Genomic DNA, 24,632 nt, shown 5'->3' on the forward strand with positions numbered 1-24,632 from the left:
AATGTGTGCAGCAAGGGACTGGGAAACCTGCCATTCTTTACTATGTACTGGAGAGAAATCAAAGGCATCACGTCCTGAAGCTTTGTCCAAGTTTTTGGAACATGCAAATAGTAAGGTTCTTACTTGTTGGATTTTATGCTTTCTTTTGTTTACGCTTATTGCTGTTCTCACTTTTATCTTTATATTCCAGATACAAATGATATCTTTATCCTTGCTGCCAAGGTAAGTCACACAGAATCACCTTCTCCCTGTTTCATTATGTTGTAAACAATGCAATGATTAAAGGGAAGATAAACTAAAAAACACTCAGACAGGAAAGTAAGAACATTATGCTGGAACAACTCAAAAAGTAAAAAGAATTTCTGGACTGGGAGTTGCCGTTGACACTACGAAGGATTAGTAATCTTAACTTCAAGATAATGCCCTTCTAATTCTGAGATTTAGCAACTTAGCCTGGGCCATCTCATTGGTGGAAAAAGGGTCGGACAATAAATGTACTCATTTTCATGAAGGGCGAAAAAATTCTACGGCAGATGAATATGTTATTTTCTTATTTAAAAGTGGCTTGTATGTACCTTCCACATTGCGGTTGGGCTATTGTAGTTGGTGTGTCTTTAATTATTTTGTAGCCAGTTTATGTTTCGTATCAATCAGGCCATTTCTATGACGCTTTTGAAGTACAAGTTTCTCAAGAAAGCTCATCTCCGAGAAGTAGGGTATATTACATCAAATGCTACAACTATAGATTTGTCCTTACTTCAGAAGGCGTGGAAGCCATTTTCTATGGGGTATAAGAGGAGGTAACTAGAAAGTTTTATGTAAACGATTTTGCCAATTATGTATATTTGACCCTTAAAACGGAATGAAACCCATTAGAACTTTGACAGTATTAGGTTTTAAGATGTTATGTTCCATATAGTTAGTTGTGCTTCCATGAGGGTCTTCCGTTGCAATGTATTACTCCATTCTTTTTTGTTTCTCCCATTTGCTTTATCACGGTATCCTATACGACGCATTGACCATGCATTATTATAGTTATATAATGTTATTTTGTTGGAAATATAATTTCTTGAAAGATTTTTCAATAACAAATGTAACTATGCGACCATCATGGTATACCATTTTATATTTTTGGGTATAATTATGGTCAAAGTTTGGAAACTTTGACCTCTATAAGGCAAATGGGAGGAACAAAAAAGAATGGAGGGAGTGGGTATTAAGATTCATGAAGCAGTGCTTGTCTGCTCATCGACCATTAGCTTCCCCTGTGATCCAATAATCACAAGAGCTCTGATTAGTTTCTTCTATTGGGTGTGTATCTTTCATATTCTGTGCTTTATTTAAGGGTGGAACTTAGGTTAGCCTTTGAGTTGTTTTCCTTCAATTGTAAAAATTTGCAATTTCGGTATCAAACTATTAACATTTTGAGAAATGCTTTTAGACACAAGAGAAGAAAGAAAAAGTTTTTTGGTCCCTGTACAGGAAATTGAATTAATAATCTAAATCCACTTTTGTGTTGTGGGAATTTTATAAATGTTTGAATAATAATTTCTTTGGTCTTCCAGGTATGAAGTTCTAGTTCTCTCTCTCTCTCTGTTTTTTTTGGTTGTTTTTATTTCGCTCTGAAGGAACCTTGTAGCCCCCCTCTCTTTCAAATTGATCCTACACGTGAACTTCAATACTTCATTTTTGGTCATTCCTCACTTTGAACTATATCCTCCCTCTAGATGGTGGGACTGCATTGCATTGCCTGAAGATGTAGACAAAAGTGATGAAGTTGCCTTTAGAAGACAGATAAAGGAGATGGCGTTCGAGGTAATTCCTTTATTTAGCATGATTTTTCACACTATTTTACGTGCTCTTTAGGTTCTGTCCATGTCGATGTACATTTAAATTATGACGTGTTTTGTATATATGGAATTGCTGCAAGTTTTTTGCTAGGATATGCATACCAATTTGTTTATATCATTCCAAATTCAGATCCTATATGATTTTAAGTGAAGGTAAGACCTATCGAAAGATATTAATTGGTCAATCCTTCCCCTACCATATGAGGGGTTATGTAGTTATAATTTATGAAGTTAGTGTATATTTTCCACATGTGTAGGATAGATGAAAGTGTCCAAGATTTCCTCTTGATACTATATTGATGAATTTTGCTTTCTTTTTAATCTGTGCCAAATGAGAAGCGATTTCTTCCATGTAGGTGCTCTTGCCATATTATTGTCACTGTACTGTATTCATAACATTTACATTCTTTACTGTTCTTAAAAGCTTTCAGTTTGTGAGCTTCATTTCTACTTATGATGCAATATATCATTCACAACTTGCATTGCTTGAATCGTAGGGCAAATTTTGCCATCAAATGAAAACGTGTCATTAAAATTTTACTATTAATCAGCGTGTTTTATCAATCTTTCCAAACATAATGGGAGGCTTTTGGTATTTCGTTGATTTCTTTCAAGATACGGAATTCTAGCATTGAATTTGTTTTCCTGGTTTGGAAAGTGTCTTTCAAACGATCCTTTCATATATTAATGCTTTTATCGTGTTCAAGACACTTGAGTTAATGCTCTCTCCTATTACAAGACGCTTCACTCATTCTCAAGTACTCCTCACACATGGGTACAAACACTTGTACTTTATTCTAGGTGGAAAGGAGGATTGCCTACTCTATCTATCTATATTACTTGTATAAACAATAACTATTTTCTAAATATATATGAGTACATAATTTAAATATACTAATTTCAAATATAGGTTACATATTATGTGAAATCTTTTAATATAAAACAAGAAATAAAATATATTGCAATTAGATCATGCAGTTTAATATAGTTAGATCATTACAAACTTCCATCGTAAAGTTTTTGATATGGACATTCATTTGTGTACCATGTTTAATGCCTTTAAACAAATAAATATCATAAAAACTACTCACTTGCAATACGGTCTTTTAGCGGTGGTGGTGGGAGATTATGGTTTCACTTTTGGCTTACAATACAAATTTTGGGGTCAATTTTTTTTTGTATCAAGTAATTGTTTCCCAAAGTGAACCATTAAAAAGCTTAATGCATGTTTTATATGGCTTGATTTATCTCACTAAAGCAACTTTTGGAGCGTGGAGGTATGTATAGGTAGTCCGGGTTTGACTACGCACCAAACCTAGCTCTATATGTATTCATATTATCTGATACACGACAAGAACAAATTCTATTAACGCATAGGTTTGAGCAAACACCATGATACTAATGTGCTCGAAGCAATTTCTGATTCGCTAAGGGGTGAGTGAGTCTAATAATCAACAACAACAACAACACAACAACAACAACAACATCAGAGCCTTAATCCCAAAATGATTTGGGGTCGGCTGACATGAATCATCCTTTCGAACCGTCTATGGGTGAACGCATGCCTCAAAATGCGAATAAAAAAGGGAAGATAAAAAACAAAAGGGAGAACGAAAATGTAATGGAAAGTCAAGGTGAACTTAGGGGTTTTAAAATCGAATTCCGTCTTTCTTTTATAAAAACTTAAAATTTAAATCGAGAGAAAAGGTTAAAACGATTTTTAAAAACCGAAATAGAGTTAAGGATCCGGAATGAACCAGGTAAAATCTATAAGAAAGTGGTTGTTGAAAAAGTGTGTAATAAAGGAGAGAAAAATAAATAAATTAATTTCTTTAAATTAAATAAATAAAAAAACACTAAATCTGTCAAAAAACATCAAATACTAAAAATCCACATGTATCCTTTCCCTCCATTGTGCCCTCTCCGTCACCATACTCTCCTCAAGCCCCAGAACTCTCATATCGTGCTCTATCACTCTCAACCATGTCTGTCTCGGTCTTCCTCTGCCTCTAGGGACCTTTTCTGTTCTCCAAGTCTCCAGCCTCCTAACTGGTGCGTCCATAGGTCAATTGGTTGAGTCTAATAATCAAGGTCAAATAATTATAACCGTTCTTCATACAAATATTTGATGCGTCATTTTAGGTAAAAAACAAGGTGGTACATAATATCCAATTCTTGTTATGCATTCTTTTTCATAGGCTTTACTCAAGAGCCTTGCAATATTACCTGCTAAATGATTCACGATGGCCGAGGGTTTTGAGCGAATCTAGTAACCTAGGTCATACATATGCAACGATTCTTGATATGCATTCTTATTCATAGGCTTTACACGAGAGCCAGGATATATTACGCGCAAAATGATTCACGATGGCCGAGGGTTTTGAGTGAATCTAGTAACCTCGGTCATACACATGCAACAGTTTCTAAAATAAATAGCCTAATCTGATAATTGAATGTATACAACACTGTATTTGGCTCATTTGCATTGTCTATTTTGTGGTTTGAAGAAAGTGAACGTTGCTTTATGTCTTCCATTCATAATAATACTACTTTTGGTGCCCGGCCCCCGTCTACCTCTATTTACCATTTAAATTTTATTTTCTATGAAATGTAATTGTGTTAGACTTGTTTAACACATACATTTACAATTTATAACATATTATTATTGTTATTGTTATTGTTGTTGTTGTTGTTGTTGTTGTTATTGTTATTGTTATTGTTATTATTATTATTATTATTATTATTATTATTATTATTATTATTATTATTATTATTATTATTATTATTATTATTATTATTATTATTATTATTATTATTATTATTATTATTATTATTATTATTATTATTATTATTATTATTATTATTATTATTATTATTATTATTATTATTATTATTATTATTATTATTATTATTATTACTATTACTATTTTTATTTTTATTTTATTTTTGCAAGAAATTTATAGTCCTTTTTATTCATCCATAAAAGGGGAAGAAAAAGGACAAAGATTTCAATACAAGCATATCCACTTTGGCTATAAGATCAAAGCCTATTGAGCCTACTAGCCATATGGGCATAATGTATGGTAGAAATTTTCCCTAGAATACGAGTACTAACTGTCGACTTGATTACATAGACTAGTTGCTCTACCTCTGCTTCTTTTCCTGCTACTTCTGAACCAGCCATTCTTCCAATGTCTGCTTTTACTCTTATGCATAGTCCAGAGTAGTTCAGTTTGGCAGTCACACCCTCTGCCATCAATATCTAGCCACTGAAGAAGCGCTGTCCAGACAGCATGTGAGAAGGGGCAACTAAAGAACAAGTGAGCATGAGTCTCCATTGCTTGCTTACATAATATGCATCTATTTGGAATGAACATCCCTCGACCTATGAGATTGTCAACTGTTGCCAGCTGCTGCTGAACAGCCAGGGAAGTGACTAAGCCATGATTAGGGAGGATAAACTGATGCTTTAAAGCTTGAGCCCATGGGAGAAGAACCTGAGCAGTCCTAAACCAGTTATAAGCCATATCAATTTGGAACTTTCCATGGACAGTCCAAGAGGAAAGAAGATGATGAGCAGCAAGCTGAGAACCAGTCCTCTGAAGGATTTCATTCTTGACAGTGATGATGCTCTTGAGGCTTTCAGAGTGCCTATCCTTGCTCATTAAATCCCAGAAAACCATATTAGGGAAATTGTAGGCCTGAGTCCAGGTAAACCAGAGACCAGTTTGTTTATGTATGATAAGCCAAAGCCATTTAGCCACCAGAGCTTTATTCCAAGAGAGCAGCTCTCTTATGTCAAAACCACCCTCATTCCAGTTTGTGTAGATGCTCCTCCAACTTTTAAAGATCATTCTCCTGCTGCCATCCTCAGTATTCCAGAAAAAATCCTTACAAAGCCTGTTTATAATTTTGATGATACTTCTAGGCAAAATGACACAAGCCCCCCAGAAGTTTGTAATTCCAAAGATGACAGAGTTTAGAAGTTGGACCTTGCCTGCATAAGAAAAGGACTTGGTAGTCCAGTGATGTAATGTAGTCTGAATTTTACTAATCAGAGTACCATAGGTCTCAACAGTGTTCCTTGCAACATTAAGAGGCAAACCCAAGTATCTGAATGGGAATTGACCATCAGAAAAGCCAGTGACAAGAAGAATCTGGTTTTTAACAACAGTAGGAACCCCTCCAAAGTACACATCAGTTTTTTCAGTGTTAGCATGAAGACCAGAACATTTTGAGAAATCTTGTAAAGTTTTCAACACAGCAGTAACATATGGTACATCACCCCTGGTGAAAATCATTAGATCATCCGCAAAAATAAGGTGTGTGAGGCCAAGTTTAGAACATTTAGGGTGATAGGATACATTAGGCTGTATGCAGATCTTCCTAAGATAGCGAGACAAAATCTCCATGTTGAGGACAAAGAGGTAGGGAGAGAGAGGATCTCCCTGCCTTAGGCCACTTCTCCCTTGAAAGAAACCATGAACAACTCCATTGAGCTTAATAGAGAACCATGAGCTTGAGATACATCCCATGATCCAGTCAATAAACTGTTGAGGGAACTTAAAAGCTGCCAGCATATCTTTCACAAAAGCCCACTGAAGTGAGTCAAAAGCTTTCCTGAGATCAACCTTGATAAGGCATCTGGGGGTTAAAAACTTCCTACCATATCCTTTAACTAGAGACTGAGACAGCATTATATTTTCATGTATATTCCTTCCCATGATGAAAGCAGCTTGCTCAGTTCCAATGAGGTGAGGTAGGACATTCTGAATCCTATTGGAGAGGATTTTACTAATAGTCTTATAAAAGGTTGAGCAGCAGGATATGGGTCTAAAGTCTTTAACAGAGCTACTGACCTGTTTCTTAGGAATGAGGGTAATTAGGGTAGCATTTGCCTGCTTACTTAATCTGCCATTCCTAAAGTAAGCTTGGACAGTCTCACAAAAATCAGGCCCCACCAAATCCCAAGAGGCTTTGAAGAAAGCAGAGGAGAACCCATCAGGTCTAGGACTTTTATCAGAGCCAATACTAAAGAGAGCAGTCTTAATTTCAGAGTTCTCAATAGGTTTAGTCAGTCCCAAGATGTCCTCATCAGTTACACATTGTCCCTGCTGGAGAAAAGAAGTATCCAGGGGGGAAGTGTCCACAGAGGTACCAAGGAGACTTTTATAATATTCTACAAATCCAGCAGCCACATCATCAAGACCAAATCTATCCAGACCATCTTTATCTTGTATTTGCCCAATGATCTGTTGCTGCTTTCTATCATGTATCCTTGCATAAAAATACTTAGAAGAGGAGTCATTGAAAGAAATATGCTCAATTTTAGCTTTTTGTTTTAACATAATTCCTTCAGTCTTTTTGAGTTGCACAAACTTTGCAAGCAGTGCCCTCTCCTGATCCAAGAGAGCAGTAGAGTGGAGATCAGCTTGAAGTTTCTGTTGACATTGGTGAAGCTGGTCCTTGCAAGCAGAGATCTGGGAAGAGATATCAGTAAAATTGTGCTTATGCATTAAGGTGAGCTTAGTCTTCACATTTTTTAGTTTTGCAAAAAGCTTGAATTGAAGAGAACCATTGACAGGTTCCATCCAGGCATTCTGGACTGTGGTGTGATAATCAGGGTGCTTAATCCAGCAGTTTAGGAAACTAAAACGTGCATGGACATGTTAATCCTCAAACACAGTAACCAGAATTGGAGAGTGGTCAGAAATACCAGGAGCTAGGAAATTTGCATAGGTAGCAGGGAAAGTGGTGAACCAGGAAGAGTTTGCTAAGGCTCTATCTAGTTTAGACCAGACTCGTCCCTCATCCTCCTGCTTATTATTCCAGGTAAGCTCACTACCAGTACCATAAACATCATCTACCTCACACTGCAAGAGGCAAGAGTTAAAATTAAGGATGTCAGCAAGGTGAACAGGAGTCTTGCTAACATGTTCATCAGCAGTTCTGACTACATTAAAATCACCAAGGATAAGCCATTCTTTGACAGTATTCTTGATATTAATGAGGTGAGACCATAGAATGTCACGTTCTCGGGCATTGTTACTAGCATAGATCATTGTCACATGAAACTTATGACAAGTGGCATGGTGCAAAGCTTCACAGTGGATGGATGAATTGAGAGTTGTAGATCAAAGGGGTGATAGTCACACTAGAAGGCTTCCAAATGAGCCAGATTCGGCCATTATAGTGCTCTTTATAGTTACTAACCACTTTGTAGTCTGTAAAAGTAGTCCTAGCAATTTTTTGAGCATTCTTTTCTTTTACTCTAGTTTCAAGAACTCCAAAAATATCAACTCTATGGGATCTCAGGAAGTCCAGAACTTCCTGCTGCTTGAGAGGGTCATTCCCCCCCTCTGATATTCCATGATGCAATCTTCATTTACCTCTATCATGAGGGACCCCATCTCCCAGTTCATTTATTTCTAGCTACTGTCCTAGCAGGACTGTGAAACATAGTTGAATCAGTTAGAGGGTCTCTCTTCAAGGCTATTTGAGACCCTTCCAACCTATCCTTCTTGCTGCATTCTTGATGCATTACAGTGGGCGAAGAGAAGAGCTACACCCTGGTTAGGCTAGGGGAGGGATCACCAGAGAGGTCAGGACCCCCTTGCCCAAGAGTGACAGCCCCCACTAAACCCAGGCAAGGTTTAGAGTGTGCTATCAGATCTCTCTTCAAGGCTATTTGAGCATCTGATAGCATGACAGCACTACTGGCAAGATGAGGAGCAGTAGGATTCTGATCAGAGTTTAAACTGGTGTGAGCAGGATCATCTTCAGCAAGCAAAGCTCTCTTCAAGGCTATTTGAGTCAGAGCCTGCTGATCTGGCTGACTGTTATCAAGGGAAATCTCAACTTCCAGAGAAGGTGGAATCATATCAGTACCCTCCTGATCAGCTGAAGAGCCCCCCAGAATACAGGCATTTGATGTAGCAGGCCAGTTCCTGTCACCATCTGAGTCTTAGCCGAGTCTTAGCCTGATTAGCTATCAAGCTACATTCTGAGGAAACTACTACCAGATCTTTTTGAGAGGCAGTAGTCTGAGTTACACCAATTTTTTCATTCTCAGTCTGGGCCAGCAATCCTGAGTCAGTGTCCAGAGAAGCAAAGAGAAGCAAAGGAGTTCTGAAGTGGGATAGACTCAGAAATATCAGGCTCAGCTCTCTTCAAGGCTAAGGCTATTTGAGCCTGAGCCTGCTGGTCTGTCATGGGACCCCCAGAGGATGTTCTGGTAGTACTCTCTTTAGCAGCTGGTTTAATAACAGGCTTGTAAACCAACTTAGGAGCAGTTTTGACTGGAGGTTTACTCCTCTTGCAAGAACTGAGCTCGTGCCCCAGTTTCCCACAACCAGAGCAGAACCAAGGCAACCATTCATAGTCAATCCTCTGAGTACGAGGTCCAAAAGGAGTATTAAGGGTAACCTGCTCAGGGAGGGTCTTGGATATATCAGCCTCAACCATGACCCTAGCAAAGGAGAGTCTCTCCTTACGGGTGGTAGTTAAGTCAGCAAACATAGGCCTCCCAATAGTGCTAGCTAGCTTACTGAGGACAGCACTGGACCAAAGAAAAGGGTCAAGATCTGGAAATTTCACCCAGATGGGAATAGTGGACACCCTTTCCATGGAAGTGGAAAAAGAAGGAGACCACTGTTTCAAGATAAGGGAATGTCCACCAATTTTCCAAGGCCCTCCTTTAAGGATATTGTTCATTTCTTCCTCAGAGGCACATCTAAAACTGAACCAACCTCTCTTAAAGTATTGGACAACTGGATTTGCAATACCCCCCCAGTTTTTAAGGACAAAATCCCCAACATGCTTTAGGGTAGGCTTCAATCCAATCACATTACCCATAAGAATATGTTTTCAAAGATTAAGTTCCTCCTGGAAATCCCCCAAATCAATGTCAATTTCATCAGTATGCTTGCTACTTTCATGAAAGAAAAGACTCATTCCCAGTTGGTTTTTGGATTTGGCAACATCTGCCCATTTCTTGGGTTTCTGCACATTAACACACCCAGAATGATAGGCATGGTCATCCAAAAAACAGGATCCTGGGTCCAGGGAATTAAGAGGCTTATCACAGATAGAAACAGCATTCAAGTCCATGGACATTGGATCATTAGAAGGATTCTCAACAACAATGGTGTCAGTAGAAACAGCAGAAACAACAGGGGTAACATCAATATGAGCAGTCACAGGTGTAATAGCAATTTCAGCAGAAATCACCGTCTTAGCAACAGATTCAGTAGTAATACTACTTGATTGAGCTGGACTAGCAGCTTGAGCAGGAAATGAAGGCGCTACAGTACAAGTAGTCGCAGAAACAGAGGTCAAAGGAACACCATTGTTATTACCCGAAGATCCAATCGAAGATACACGTATTGATTTAGGTTGTGAACAAGCACGTGTTAACCTTCGATTAGAAGAATTTATGGTGTCAACAATCAAATCATTCAAAAGCAAAGAATTACGACGCGGAGAATCTGGGTTTTTAGTAAGAGAATCAGGAATACACACCAAATCGGTATCATTAGAAGCGAGCTTCGAAAGCGCAGTAATGGCGGTGGAATTTCAGAGAAAACGGTTTTAGAGAGAGAAACTTCTTCTCTCTAAACGGTTATTATCATCATCATCATCATCATCATCATAGCCATAGAGCTTTGAAAGCGCAGTAATGGCATCATCATCATCATCTACGACTACGACATCCCCTATTAATATTATTACGTTCACCACTATATTTTATGGTTAAATCACTATTCCCGTTAATTTTATCAAACTCATATTTAAAGTAATAAAATATTTTCCGTAAATCAAATTGTTAGCTAAATTTTCATACTTTCTCCGCTCCTACTGTTACTTTTGTTACATTTGTTGTCACTACTGTTACTTTCACTACTCCCGCCGTAATTATTTTCTCTTTTCTCTTTCACTACTCTTGCAGTTAATATTGTTAATTTCACTACTCTCATTCTTGCTACCATGAGTTTCACTATTCTAATTGTTATTATTGTTACTTTTACCACTCAAATGGGTGATTACTATCATATTTACTACATCAAATTTTGCTACAATTGTTTTTCACTATTAATCGAGTTACTTTTTCTACTTAAAAGCAATTTTAATAAATATATCAAATATGTGCTTTAAATCTTTCTGTTACTTAATTTTACCAAATTAGATTTTATGTTAGTTGATTATCTAACTGTATTAGAGTTATATATATAAAAAAATATGAAATATTACTATATTAGATTAAAATATTATTTAAGAGCGATCATTATTTTTCACTAATTAAAGTACAAATTTAATGAATTATGGAAATTTTATATTTGGGAATCTTGATTTTATTTATATCTTTATAATTTCCAAAACCCATTTTATTATATTTGTATGTTAGACAATTAACTTCTTTATACATCAAAACTATATAGTATGTGAATTTTTATAACTTTATGTAATTACATTGAAGTCCCTTGGTTTCCGGATTATATATATAGTATAGATTTCATGGAGGCGTTAGCTTCTAGTGTATACCAAGTGTTTCAGTAGTGTCACTAGGTAGCTGAGATATAGTTTGGTACTTAAGTTCTAGACAAATGCCATATAAAGTAACACAGTGGAGGCAGGGAGGCTTATCCAAACACTATTATGTTATTTAGTGGCACTTGACTCGAACTAAGAAGATTCATTTTCAAATGAGCTTTTAATCAAATCACTATAAAAATGCACTGGGAACTGATCTGAAAATCAATCAAAAGCTCTTTGACAGCTCTTTAGTGAAATGTCTCTGTAGACCTCATGTACTGTCAAAGTGTCAAACATGGGAGTATAATTTCTAGAAATTCTGTGTGCACTCGTGGAGTAGCTAAATGTAAGTGAGTGTTCATCAATTTACTCTGTTCTCTGTTTCTTTTTATAAGAAGTGTGGTTGTAGTGCTTTTTCTTTGTTGCTGTAGTAAAATTTCTAACATTAACTTTGTTGACCAGTCTCTGCAGCTTCTGAAGGAAGCCATATTTGATGTGGATTGTGCACCTTGTATCCTTGCCTCATGTTTTTTCTCCGACATATTTTATTTAGTGATTGTCTCTGTTATCTATACCGTACTCTACAGTTTTGTGCCCTTCACAAAGTCCAGTATTCTCTCTTGAGATTTATGGTCATATCATCGGCATGTTCGAGCTTAATAATCTGTAAGTTACTCCTTCATTCTGTTTCTCTTTCTATGTCTTCTGTTATTTCTGTACGCAACCTCTTGGATATATTCCCCTAATGTTTTTCACGAGGTACCTTGTCACGCGTTTGTTTTCTGTTTCCTATTCGTGTCTGTATCCGTTTTGATGCTACCTAGTGAAGAGTTTGGATCCCTAGTACCTAAGAGGGGGAGGGGGTGAATTAGGTACCTTTTAAAAATTTCAACTTAATCTCTATTAACTTACAGAAAGTTGATGACAATATGATTTGACAAATAGATACAACAAATAAATTGAGTTATTAGAAGTGTACCAATTCGTTTTGAAGGTTGCTGTAAACATAATGTGAAAGTTGATCTCATCTGACTATTATTCGTTCGTCTTAGCAAATGGGATAAAGCTACTGAAGGACTGTTGCTTTGAATGAACGAAATGAACAAGTAAATAAATTGCAACAAAAATTAAATAAATGAGAGATCAATAAAGCGATTTTTGAATTGGTTCGGCCAACACTCTAAGGGCCTACGTCCAATCTTCTTTTTATTGCTTTAATTAAGTGATCTACTCCGACTACTTAAAAAACCCTTACAATAAAAAGGAACCAACAACCTACTTTGGTTGCGACTTGAGTTCAAAGACTACTCCATCTAAGAGACTCGACTCTCTATCTTAGAATTAAACAAGATCAAGTTTCCTCTGACTTATTCTCTAAAAGAATTGAAGAGGAGAGCTTATAGATCAAACAATTCTAGATAAGAGAGTACAATACTTAATACCGTATCACTTGAAGACTTAGAAAGATTTTGCAAACAACTTGAAAAGCATAAAAACTCATAAAACGATTTTGCAAAGATAAATTTTTCTCTGGAAAGTCTTGGCATATGATTGAAGGGAAGTGTTTATTTTATAGAGAGGCAAACTAGGGTTTTGAAGTAAAACTCTTGATGTGAGACAAGATAGTTTGAGTTGGCTTACCCAAGTTTGCACCAAAAAGAGCATTCCTCTAAAAGATGAAAAGCAAAAAGAAGGCTTGTAAAGATCCCAAGAGGGGGCTTGACACTTGACACTGAAATGTTCGAAGTAACCCAAACAAGTGAAGACAAGGCTTTGATAGACTAATTGGGAAACAACAAACTTGTCTTTACAAAAGCAAGGGGAAGGCTTTTGTTGATTTTCAAATAAAGCCTTTTGAGATGGCAGCTTTCCTTATTTCAAATTTGTTAACAAAATAATCTGAGATATACTTGAGAAACAAAAACCTCCTTTATTTTGAAAAATAAATACTTTTAATTGAGACATTTGTTCAAGTGACACTGACGTCAACATTCGTGCTGACTGTTACAAACAGAGAAACAGATGAGCAGACTGTTGCTTTGAACTATTGCAAGTATTATATTCCCTTACCTTTACATTATAGACAAATTACAACACAATCTCTTGGGTAGCAATTATTCAACAAGTCTTTATTTAATCTTGCTCATAGGATCATTACTTCCTGAAATGGTAAACTAAGAAAACACAAGTTAAATGGACGTGTCGTCATCAATCAAAGGTTCCCAACAAATTCCACATTTGATGATGACAAGCCCAATAAATAGCGAATGTTCGTAATCACGATTACCCCTTACAAGGTCAGTCAAAGGCACATCGTGAGACATAGAGAAGGGCAAGGTAATCTTATGTAACTAACAGAACCTAGGACAAAATTGCATACAAATTTAGGCAGCCAATAGCAAGAGTAAATTAATCACGAGAGCAATTAACATGAGTTTTCCTTTTCCCCCTCTTGATATCATCAAAGGGTAAGGAGGCGGGCCTCAGACACAGAATAAACATGCATGGGTAGTCACATAATAACAAACATTGTTGAATAATAATCAGTCTGTTACACAAAACGAGACATAATTTTAAGTTACACCACCATAAAATAAGAGTGAGGGGCAGGGGTTTAAACAAAAGGCAGTTTATGGGATATGGGTAGGTTTATAGTTGAATAATAATCAGTCTCGTTTATTTAATTTCCGCTGCAATTTATTTGTTGTATATATTTGTCAAATCATATTGTCATCAACTTACTTTAGTTTAATAAAGATTAAGTTGAAATTTTTAAAAGGTACCTAATTCACCCCCTCCCCCTCTTAGGTACTAGGGATCCAAACTCTTCACCTAGGTTATGGTAGCTTGACCTAAACCCGATCAGATTAGCTCATGTCATGATCATTTGTTCCTCCTCCCCTACATTCTCAGTTTTATCAGTTCTCTTCTCGTATTTCAAGTCGTGCCTGTCTTAAATGGTCCCCCTATCTCTTCAATAGATAGAAGTTATAACCTTTATCATCTCCCTAATATCATTTCTTGAATGATGGCCACACATTCATCTTATAAATGTGAAATTTATTCAGAGCCAACAATAGGAGCAAGTGTGCAATATAACATTCCATGTTTAATTGTCATGTGGTAAAATTTCCCCTTAATCCTTAGGCATTTCGAGATCACAGAGAAATTTATTCTCTTTCACTTCATATTAGCTATATATATATATATGTGTGTGTGTGTGTGTGTGTGTGTGAAATCCTGTGCCAACTATTTTACAGTACAAACTGTACGAACTATGTATCAACCCCAAGTTAATGATTAAACCCTAATTAAAATCCCCCTCCCTCTTGAATCCATCAGCTACCACACAAGCCAATCTCAAACCCTAACCATCGCCACTAACTACCGCCAACGTCGGCCACCTAGCTGCACTCCATCAACGGTTTCTTCTTCGCCGGCGAACCAGCCCAAGCCGGCGAACTGCTGCTTCTAAAAAACAAATGATAAAGTGTTGGAACGAGGGGAAATAGGGAAGATCGCCGGTGGTTGGGTGGTGATGAGGACGGATGGAGGTCAGTGACGACGCGGAGAGGGGTTGGGCCTTTTAAGGAAAATGAAGAAGGGGTGAGATGGTTGTGATGGGCAAGAATGCCGGTGATGAGAGATGGTTGAGGGGGAAAGCTGTGACTTCGGCGAGGTGTCGACAGGATGGGGTGGGCGTGATCACCGGTTCAGTAGTGAAGCTGCCCCGCCGCCGTAGAAGACGACAAGGTTTCGAGATATGAAAAAGGGAGAGTGACGTTAGGATGTGGGAGGTGCGTTGTGATGCTCCACGCCAGTGTTCGGTGGTGTTGCCAGCAGTAGGCAGTAAGTGGGCGCTGGAGAAGTCGCCGGCGACAGTTGGTGGTGATGGATGAAGGTGGCTTGTTGTGGTTGTGTTAATTTAATTGTTGAAGGGGAGGTGGTGATATTCGTGGTGGCGGTGGTGGTGTTGGTGACTATGGTGAGTGATGGTGGGCTGTGGTAGTTCAGGTTGTTGGTGGATGCATAAAATATGACCCCAGATACACAAGGTAGTCTTCGATTTGTGTATCCGGAATACTGATTTGTGTATCCAAAGTGCTAATATGTGTATCTAAGTAGTTTGTACGGTTCGCACCGTAAATCAGTTCGCAAGGGATAATGGACCTTAAACATAGAAAATCTTACCATCTAACGTGATCTTGCCTTCAGTTGGTCCATTTTCATTGAAATTTATATTTCAAATATTTGACTTGCTTTTGCTCATATCTAAATCCGTTGCTTTCGAAACCTACTTTCATCGTTCGCACATATTTTCAACACATTCTTTCCCCTTGTTAACTAATACAATATGTAAAGGGTTTTGATACAGTTTCAAAATGGTTGCATTTTATGATAAAACTCGCATAGGATCATATGTATGTGTAACTAAAGAGTATTTGTAATGCCCGGTGCCAAAAATTAAAGATTGAAATCACAGTGCAGCTCAACAAAGCAACTCCATAATAGTGGGTGAATCTCATGAAGAAACTCTCTCTAGCAGTATCCACACGTAGGAATCAAGAACAAAGTTCCGTATTAGTCTACCAGTATTCGTTTTAGATTTCTCAGTTTTTGGATTCTCTCAGGGTGTCACAAAGCAATGGTGATCGAAATTCACCCCTTCTCTCTCTATATAAGAGGGAAATGAGAGAACTCTAAAAGAGGGACTAGTCCTAATCAAGCCTTGTAAATCATTATTAGTCTCACTAATAATAAGGAACACTTGATTCGTATGACCTTGTAGATCCACTTAACATTACACGGTCCTTCCAAAAAGGTACAGAAGTTATAATTAGTTTTTTTGTAATAAAACTACCGAACATGAGATAATTTCCAACAATCATCTCGAAACATCATAGACAATAGTATCGGCAATTCCTTCATGACTATGGCTGAGTAAGCACTGTAAATTTTCCCTTCTCAGATTGTTTTTCTTCATAGTTTAGGGGTTATTTGTGTAAGAGTTTATAATTTATGGGAATGATAAGTTGTATTAACAAAGCTGATGGTACATGGGTATATATAGTTTACAATGTGTGCAAATAAGGTAATAACAATAATTACAAAAGATATGGGATGCTATATTGACAATATACAAAGATTTACTTGGATATTTCCTTATTACAGGAAATATGGTTAATACGCCCCCGCAAGATGGACGTCCGAGGGGTAAGGCCAATCTTGGAGCGAAGGTCAAGGTAGAGGGTCTTGTGAAGTGGTTTGGTGAGAATATCTGCCAACTGATCTTTGCTCGCAACATGTTGAATTCGAATGTGACCATGAAGCAGCTGCTGTTTGACGAAGTGAAAGGATAGAGCCATGTGCTTCATGCGGGAATGAAAGACCGGGTTTCTGGCATAGAGAGTAGCGGAGATATTGTCACAGAAGATCGCTGGAGGGTTGGTGACTGAGATATGGAGCTCGTGGAGAAGGTTACGGAGCCAAAGTGTCTCGGTGGTGACGGATGCAACGGCGCGAAATTCAGCTTCAGTAGTGGAGAGAGCAAGGCCACGTTGCTTCTTAGAGGACCAGGAGATAGGATTCCGTCCGAGATAGATGATATAGCCGGTGGTGGAAACATAGGAGTCTTTGTCGCCGGCATGGTCTGCATCACAAAAGGCATGAAGGCGAGGAGGGGAAACTTTGTACAACTGAAGACCAATGGTTTGAGTCCCTTGCAAATAACGCAGGAGGCGTTTGAGAGCAGTCCAGTGAGTGGCGGTGGGATGATGCAAAAATTGAGCTAGGCGGTTAATAGCAAAGGCAATGTCGGGTCTGGTGAGAGATAGGTATTGGAGACTGCCAACAATAGCACGATAATCAGAGTGGTCTTGGATGGGTAGATGGTCTTCACGTGTTAAGGAGGGTGAGGAAGCCATCGGAGTGGCATTAGGCTTGGCATCAATCATTTTGAATTTGGTTAGGAGATCAAAAATGTACTTCGATTGATTGAGGTGTAGACCAAGTGAATTGTGAGTGACTTCAATGCCTAAAAAATATGATAACGGACCAAGGTCTTTCAGGGAAAAACGTTGCGATAATTTGGCAATGAAGGAACTAAGCTGAGTAGGGTGTGGGCCAGTGACAATAATGTCATCAACATAAACCAGCATGTAAATAACGGTAGCGTTGGTGTGTAAAATAAACAGAGAGGAGTCGGATATAGATTGTTTAAAACCGTTAGAGAGTAGATAAGAGGTTAATTCGGTGTACCAAGCGCGAGGAGCTTGTTTTAGACCATAAATCGCTTTGTTTAATTTACAAACGTAATCTTTGTGCATTTGATTTACAAAACCAGGAGGTTGTGTCATAAAAACATTATCGGTGAGTGTCCCTTGAAGGAATGCGTTATTGACATCCAATTGTCGAAGAGACCATGAGTTAGTGACAGCTAAAGCGAGGATGAGGCGTACTGTAGTTGGTTTAATAACGGGGCTAAAGGTTTCATTAAAATCAATACCAGGGCGTTGATGAAATCCCTTAGCAACTAGACGAGCTTTGTGTTGTTTAAGGGTACCATCCGGATTAAATTTGTTGCGATAAACCCACTTGCAACCGATAACGTTGTGTGAGGAGGTGCGTGGGACGAGGGTCCAGGTTTTATTGCGTTCAAGAGCATCAAATTCTTCTTGCATAGCATGACGCCATTGAGGTAGAACAAGTGCCTGCTTGACCGTGTTAGGTAATATATCGTTGGTTGTGGAAGCTTGAGCGTGATGATTGCTATAGTTCGGGTTCGGTTTTCTGATCCCATTAGCGAGACGAGTGACAATTGTCTTAGTTGGTGGTGGGATCGTGTTTTTACGTGGCTTGGGGTTGGGTTGGAGGGGTGCAGCGGAAGAGGAAGGGGGGTTAAGAGGGTGTTGCTCCTGGGTCGAAGTAACAACGGGTGAGGAGTGAGAGCGGCGAGAGTAAACCTGAGTAATGGGCGGTTTGACAGGAGGAATGAGGGTCGGGTTGTTTGGTGTAACTGAAACAGGAGTGGTAGCAGGTGCCGAGGGAGGAAGGAGAGGAATGTGGAGTGTGCACCATTCATCAGTGGTGGTGGATGGTGTGGGAGTAAGCGGTGGAGCAGGGTTTCGAAATGGGTAGATTTCGTCACAAAATTTTACATGTCGAGAAGTGTAAATGCGATGGGTCTTTGGGTCTAAGCAGTGATATGCACTTTGTGTATTGGAATAGCCTACAAAAATACAAGCAATGGAGCGGTTTTCTAATTTGTGTGTAGTATATGGTCGGAGCCATGGGTAGCATAGACTCCCGAAATTGTGTAGTTTACTGTAGTTTGGTTGTACATTATGTAATTTAAAATAAGGAGTGCATCCTCCCAAACCTTTGGTGGGAAGGCGATTAATCAAGTAAGTGGCGGTACAAAAAGCAAGAGGCCAGTAAGACTTGGAGAGGCCGGCATGGTTCAACAAGGCAAGGCCGGTTTTGACGATGTGCCTATGCCGTCGCTCAGCGTAGCCATTGTGTTCCGGTGTGTGCGGAGGACTAGTGTTATGCGAAATACCATTGATTAGAAGCGATTGATTTAATTTTACGTACTCGCCACCATTATCACTAAAAAATCGTCGTATGGGTCGATTAAAATACTTTTCAACGATGGCTTTAAATTGCATAAAAACTGTAGTTGTTTCGGACTTGCGTTTTAATCGATATAGCCATACATATTTAGTATAGTGGTCAACGAATATTACATAATACTTATAATGGTCGTAAGATGAAACCAGACTAGTCCAAAGATCAGAAAAAAGTAAGTCCAGGGGTGCGTGTGAGGTGAATGATGAAACAGAAAAGGGCAATTTCGTGCTCTTCGACACACAACATGAATCACAGTGAGTAAAATCAGGAATGCGATAAGAAAAATTTTTATTGATAAGTTTGGTTACATCGTTTGTGGGATGACCTAACTTATGGTGCCACGAAAGAGGCGTGGTTCCTTTCCACGAAGGAGGCGTGGTTCCTCTAGGATGAAGTGCGGCCTGATTGACGACGGGTGGTGGTTGCCATTCATACACCCCCTTGGTTGCTCGGCCCTGGAGAAGGGTTTGCTGGGTCAGACGATCCTTTAGAAAGAAAAAATTGTCAGTGAAGATAACATAAGCATTATTGTCGTAGCACAACTTCGAAATCGAAACTATGTTACGAGAAATCTTTGGAACGTGAAGAACATGTTTGAATTGAAGGTTATGCATCGTAAACGAACCTGTATTGGCGATTTGGAGAGCCGAGCCATCTCCTATGATGAGGTCATCAAGACCGTCGTAGGGGGAGTGAAATGCGAGGGTGTCCAAATCATGAGTTAAATGGTGCGATGCACCACTGTCGAACAAGAAATTGGGGTTTTGAGCAGTGTTGGTGAATTGCGAATTGGTGGGGGCAATAGGTGCATAAGACGAGTTGCCATAGTTGGCAACGTGTGCTTGCGGTTGAGCATTGGTTTGACGGTAGGTTGGTTCAGGAAACGTGATGTTGGGAAAGAGTTTCCGGAAAAGCGAGCAATTGGCGATGACATGGCCCACTTCGCGACACCATTGGCATCGACCTTTGAAGGGGCGAGGAGCGGACTGGTTGTTTTGTTGATATTGAGGGTTTGGTTGATGATAGGTGGTGGCTGATTGATGGTAGTTGTTGGCAGACTGGTGAAAATTTGGTGTGGTTGAAGAACGAGAATTGTTACGGTGTTGGTGATGTTGTCGATATGCAGGGTTGGCTGATGGTGTAAAGTGAGATTGAGTGGTTGGATGGTCATGTTTACTAAGAAGTTCATGTTGTAACAATTTTTCGTGTAGGGCCTCGAAAGTTATGGGTGTATCTCGGGCACGGACGGTGGTGATGACGGGTTTAAAGGTTTCATAATCGAGACCTTTAAGGACTTGGGCAATAATATCCTCTGGGTCAAGAATTTTGCCCATGAGAGCTAATTGGTCGACACAAACTTTGATGGAGTTCATGTAGTCTGAGACGGTTTGTTCCGTAGTTTTGGTTAAAGAATCGAAGCGTTCTTTTAGTTGCATGATATGAGCCCGAGAGGGGTTGGCGTAGGTTGAAGCAAGGATATCCCATGCTTCCTTTGCGGTTTTCGCTCTTACGATTAAAGGTTGTAAGGCAGAAGACAAGATACCCATGAGGGCACCAAGAATTAGTCCATCCTGTTTGAGCCATGTCAAAAAGGATGGGTTTGGTTGTTGGACGTTTTTATCGTCCGTGATGGTTTCTTGTGGAGGTTGATCGGTGCCGGTTACGAAGCCAAGGAGGCTGAAACCGAATAGGATATTAGTGAGTTGAAAACGCCACGCGGTGTAGTTAAGAGGGTTAAGCTTAACACAATGGTTGAGGTTAAGCGATGTTAATGGTTTTGTCGATTCATGAGGATTCGGTACGATAGTGTCGTTGTGGTTGATGTTACCTGCCATGGCAATTGACGGAAGAGTGATGGAGGATGAAGAGGTGCGGCGTTTGAACGAGAGAGGTTTAGGTCGAAGATTAGGGTTGGATCGATTTGTGACTTTTGATACCATGTAAGAGTTTATAATTTATGGGAATGATAAGTTGTATTAACAAAGCTGATGGTACATGGGTATATATAGTTTACAATGTGTGCAAATAAGGTAATAACAATAATTACAAAAGATATGGGATGCTATATTGACAATATACAAAGATTTACTTGGATATTTCCTTATTACAGGAAATATGGTTAATAATTTGTTCTCCTTCCAATTCATTAAATCTCATTCTTCCATCAATACTTAATCAAGTTATTATGTTTTCTTTGCGTCATTGTAGGGATTTGGTCGTCGCCTCTCCCGTGGAAGAATATTTTCTTTATATTGATGATCTTCCAGGAACTGAAAAGGTCCGGGTCTTGCTTTTGACTAGTAACTAGGAATCTTCCTGTTCTGTGATCACCATGAATGTCAGATATGTTTTCCTGATTTTGTGCAGAAAAAGGCTGAAGCAGTAACCCGACCTATATTGAATGCTCTTGGTGATGGCTACTCTATTTGTTGTAAAGGTATGGCGTTTTTTGTATTTTAATTGCACGTGTAGTAGTTAATTGGATATTTGATCATGTCTTTGTCATACAACTTTATGGATATGGGTTTGGATTATGCGCTGTATATTACATTATATCTTTTCTTTTAGCTCAAGTATTTAAAGAGTCTGTTGTTGACTTCATAGAACCTTTTCTCGAAAAATATCCCATAGACTCTTGCAACAGTAACTTTCTACTATAATTTTTCACTTCATTTGATAAAACATCTGTTTCGTCTTAACAAGAACTAATATATTATGTTTTTCTTATTGTAGGCACTGCTTTCTTTCCGTTGCAAAGTTGTATGAATCATTCATGTTGTCCAAATGCAAAAGCATTCAAGAGAGATGAAGTATGTACAGTAAATCTCTTGTTTCTAGATTGGCTGGATTATATTCTTCCTGTAGTTTTGACATCGCTTTGACTCCTCTTTCCACGAATGAATATTGGAAACGTACACCGGAAATGTTCAACGTCATTGACGCTTATCTCACTCTTATATCAAAGGGGTTCAGCCGAATATGATCGTGGGAAAAGTTAACAAAAAAAAAGTTTTACTTCTTAAGTTAGTTGTTTTTCTCTGATAGTGAGGATGATTCCTTTCTTGTAGGTCTTAGAAGTTAGAAATGCAAAGCATGGTACTCCCTCCCATTCTTTGGATTCATACTATTTTGCATTTTCATCTCATTTACTGGATTCATATCATTTCTTGAAATGACAGTGTTACCTAACAGATGACCTAACACGCTTTCTAAAATCATGATTTTCCTGAACTGGATCCAACCCGTTTTTTCATCACTTTAAACAGATTCGAAGCCGGTTTCAAAATTTCAGTTGCTTTTTCGACTTTCTACTTCATTATACCCTGATCTACCCTCTTCCACACCCATCCCAACAACTACCACCACCAGCCAACTCATTGACCCAAAATCTATCACCACCACCACAACGCAACCACCGACCACCTACCACCACCTTCGTCACTCCCAACTCCCAAGCAACACAGCTTCCCTCTTTAGGTGGAAACCTGCCGTCATAGTTGACCCTACTGCCATGAAATGTTATGTTTCCTACTTTGAATGGGAGGGAGTATTAAATAACAGTTTCACGCTTGATCACGGAATTTGATTTCTAATTTTTGCACCATAGATGCGTTCAATGCTTAAAATGCAGTCAGAATGACCTTAATCCTTACAAAGCAGGCTTTATTGCGGTTTAGATTTATTATCATGCATAGAAGTGAAGAAGATCCCGATTTTCGACAAATGTCTACCTAAATTTGTGTTGAATCCTTGATTGTTCGAAAATTTAAATCTCCTCATTCTAACTCATTTTTTCTGTTTTGTATGAAGGACAAGGATGGGCAGGCAACGATCGTGGCAGTGCGTGACATTCAAAGGGGAGAGGAGGTAATATAACAGTCTAGCAATATTGAGGACATAATTTACCTATTTAATTTAGTGAACCATTTTCACGGAAATATTTCAGACGAGAGCATCTAAATGTAAAGATGTGGTTGTATTGTATCTGTTTTCAGGTGACTGTATCGTATATCGATGAGGAATTGTCATGCGAAGAAAGGCAGAGATCACTGGCTGATTATGGATTTAGATGCAAATGTTCCAAGTGTTCAGAGGAAGAGTCTTAACGAGTATGGCTGTTCCATTAAACTAATTTTTGGAGAACCACTCTGAGTATTAAAGTCTTGACGAGTATGGTTGATACTTTTTGTTGTACTAGGTTTGATCTTGCCACGCCCGCTATTTTTTTATTTAACATTTAAAATTTATTTTGAACATGAAATATGATTCGCTAAATTTGGTTAACACATATATTTACAATTTATATCTTAAAATTATGAAAAGATGTAAAATTAATCAACAAATTATGAGACACGTTCACCACACCCGCTGTTAATATTATTACTTTCACTACATTCCTTGTTAATACTATTACGTTCACTAATTTTTCGGTTATAATTGTTTTTTTAACTACTCCTACTATTTTTACGGTTAATCCGTTAGTTTTGTCAAACTCATATATTTAAATAAATTAATATTTTTCTAAAATCGAATTGTTAATTAATTTTTCATACTCTCTCCGTTGTTTCTATTGTTACTTTCATTGCATATGTTGTGACTATTATTACTTTCACAACTCCCGCCGTCATTAGTTTTTCTTTCACTACTCTCGCATTTATTACTGTTAATTTCACTACTCCCGTTGCTGATAGTATGACTTTCACTACTGTTGCTACTATTGTTTGTTGCTTTTACTACTCACATGGGTGGTTACTATCATATTAGTTGATGATTATATACTTGTATTAGAGTTATATAGTTAAATAAATCTGAAATATTAGATTAGAATATTATTTAAGAGCAACCATTATTATTTACTAATTAAATTACAAATTTAATGAATTATGGGAATATTATATTTTTTGGAAATCTAAAATGATTTATTTACCTTTTAATAGTTTCCAAAATATAACGACTTATGTTATATTTGTGTATGTTAAATAATTAATATCTTTATACTAATTAATACCATAAGTAGGGTATGATTATTTAAGGAAACTCACCATATTTTGGTGTTCTTTAAATTTATACTTCAACCAAAACTATATAATATTTACATTGAAGTCCCTTGTTTAGGTCCATCATACAGCGCTAGCGATTAAAAACTATATAATATAATTAATTTGTATAGATTTATTTGCTGTTAAGAAATCAACAAATAATGTAAACTTCATAGTCGTTTTGGCCCGGCGGTAGTAGTGGGTAGTTTAGTTAGACCCTTTTGTGTCGGGTGTGTCGTGGGTTTTTTTTTTTAATCCTCTTTCAATAACTTGTTCACGGACCACCAATTTCTTAAGAGCCAACAACACACTGTAAGGCCCCAAAAATTCTCATTGTTTGTACTTATTCGAAGGGTTCATGAATAGTTTATCCGGAGGTTTATAAACAATTAAAATTTAGCAAATTTTGGTTGAGAAAGTTACCACTTACAAGCTTGTGACAGTTGTTAATCTTTTTTCTTTTTTTAATATTATATTCAGTTCGATTTAGTTCAGTTTTATTCAATTTAGTTCAGTTCTTCTCATCACAAATAATTCTTATTTCTGCTTCATTTAGTTAGCTCGGCTCCGTTCAATTTAGTTC

At 38.0% G+C, this 24,632-nt stretch overlaps 1 protein-coding gene across 1 annotated transcript; it reads left to right on the plus strand.

Moving 5' to 3' along the window:
- Positions 1 to 23,215, plus strand: LOC141623873 (histone-lysine N-methyltransferase ATXR2-like). Its single transcript, XM_074440024.1, has 11 exons — positions 1 to 110; positions 191 to 222; positions 655 to 800; positions 1,728 to 1,815; positions 11,844 to 11,892; positions 11,993 to 12,047; positions 21,219 to 21,288; positions 21,378 to 21,447; positions 21,744 to 21,820; positions 22,821 to 22,877; positions 23,006 to 23,215. The coding sequence occupies exons 1-11, from the start codon at positions 2 to 4 to the stop codon at positions 23,114 to 23,116; spliced, it is 864 nt and encodes a 287-aa protein (XP_074296125.1). The 5' UTR covers position 1; the 3' UTR covers positions 23,117 to 23,215.
- Positions 23,216 to 24,632: the final 1,417 nt, after the last annotated feature.

Source organism: Silene latifolia, chromosome X, assembly GCF_048544455.1.
Source record: "Silene latifolia isolate original U9 population chromosome X, ASM4854445v1, whole genome shotgun sequence".
NCBI classification, from domain to species: Eukaryota; Viridiplantae; Streptophyta; class Magnoliopsida; order Caryophyllales; family Caryophyllaceae; genus Silene; species Silene latifolia.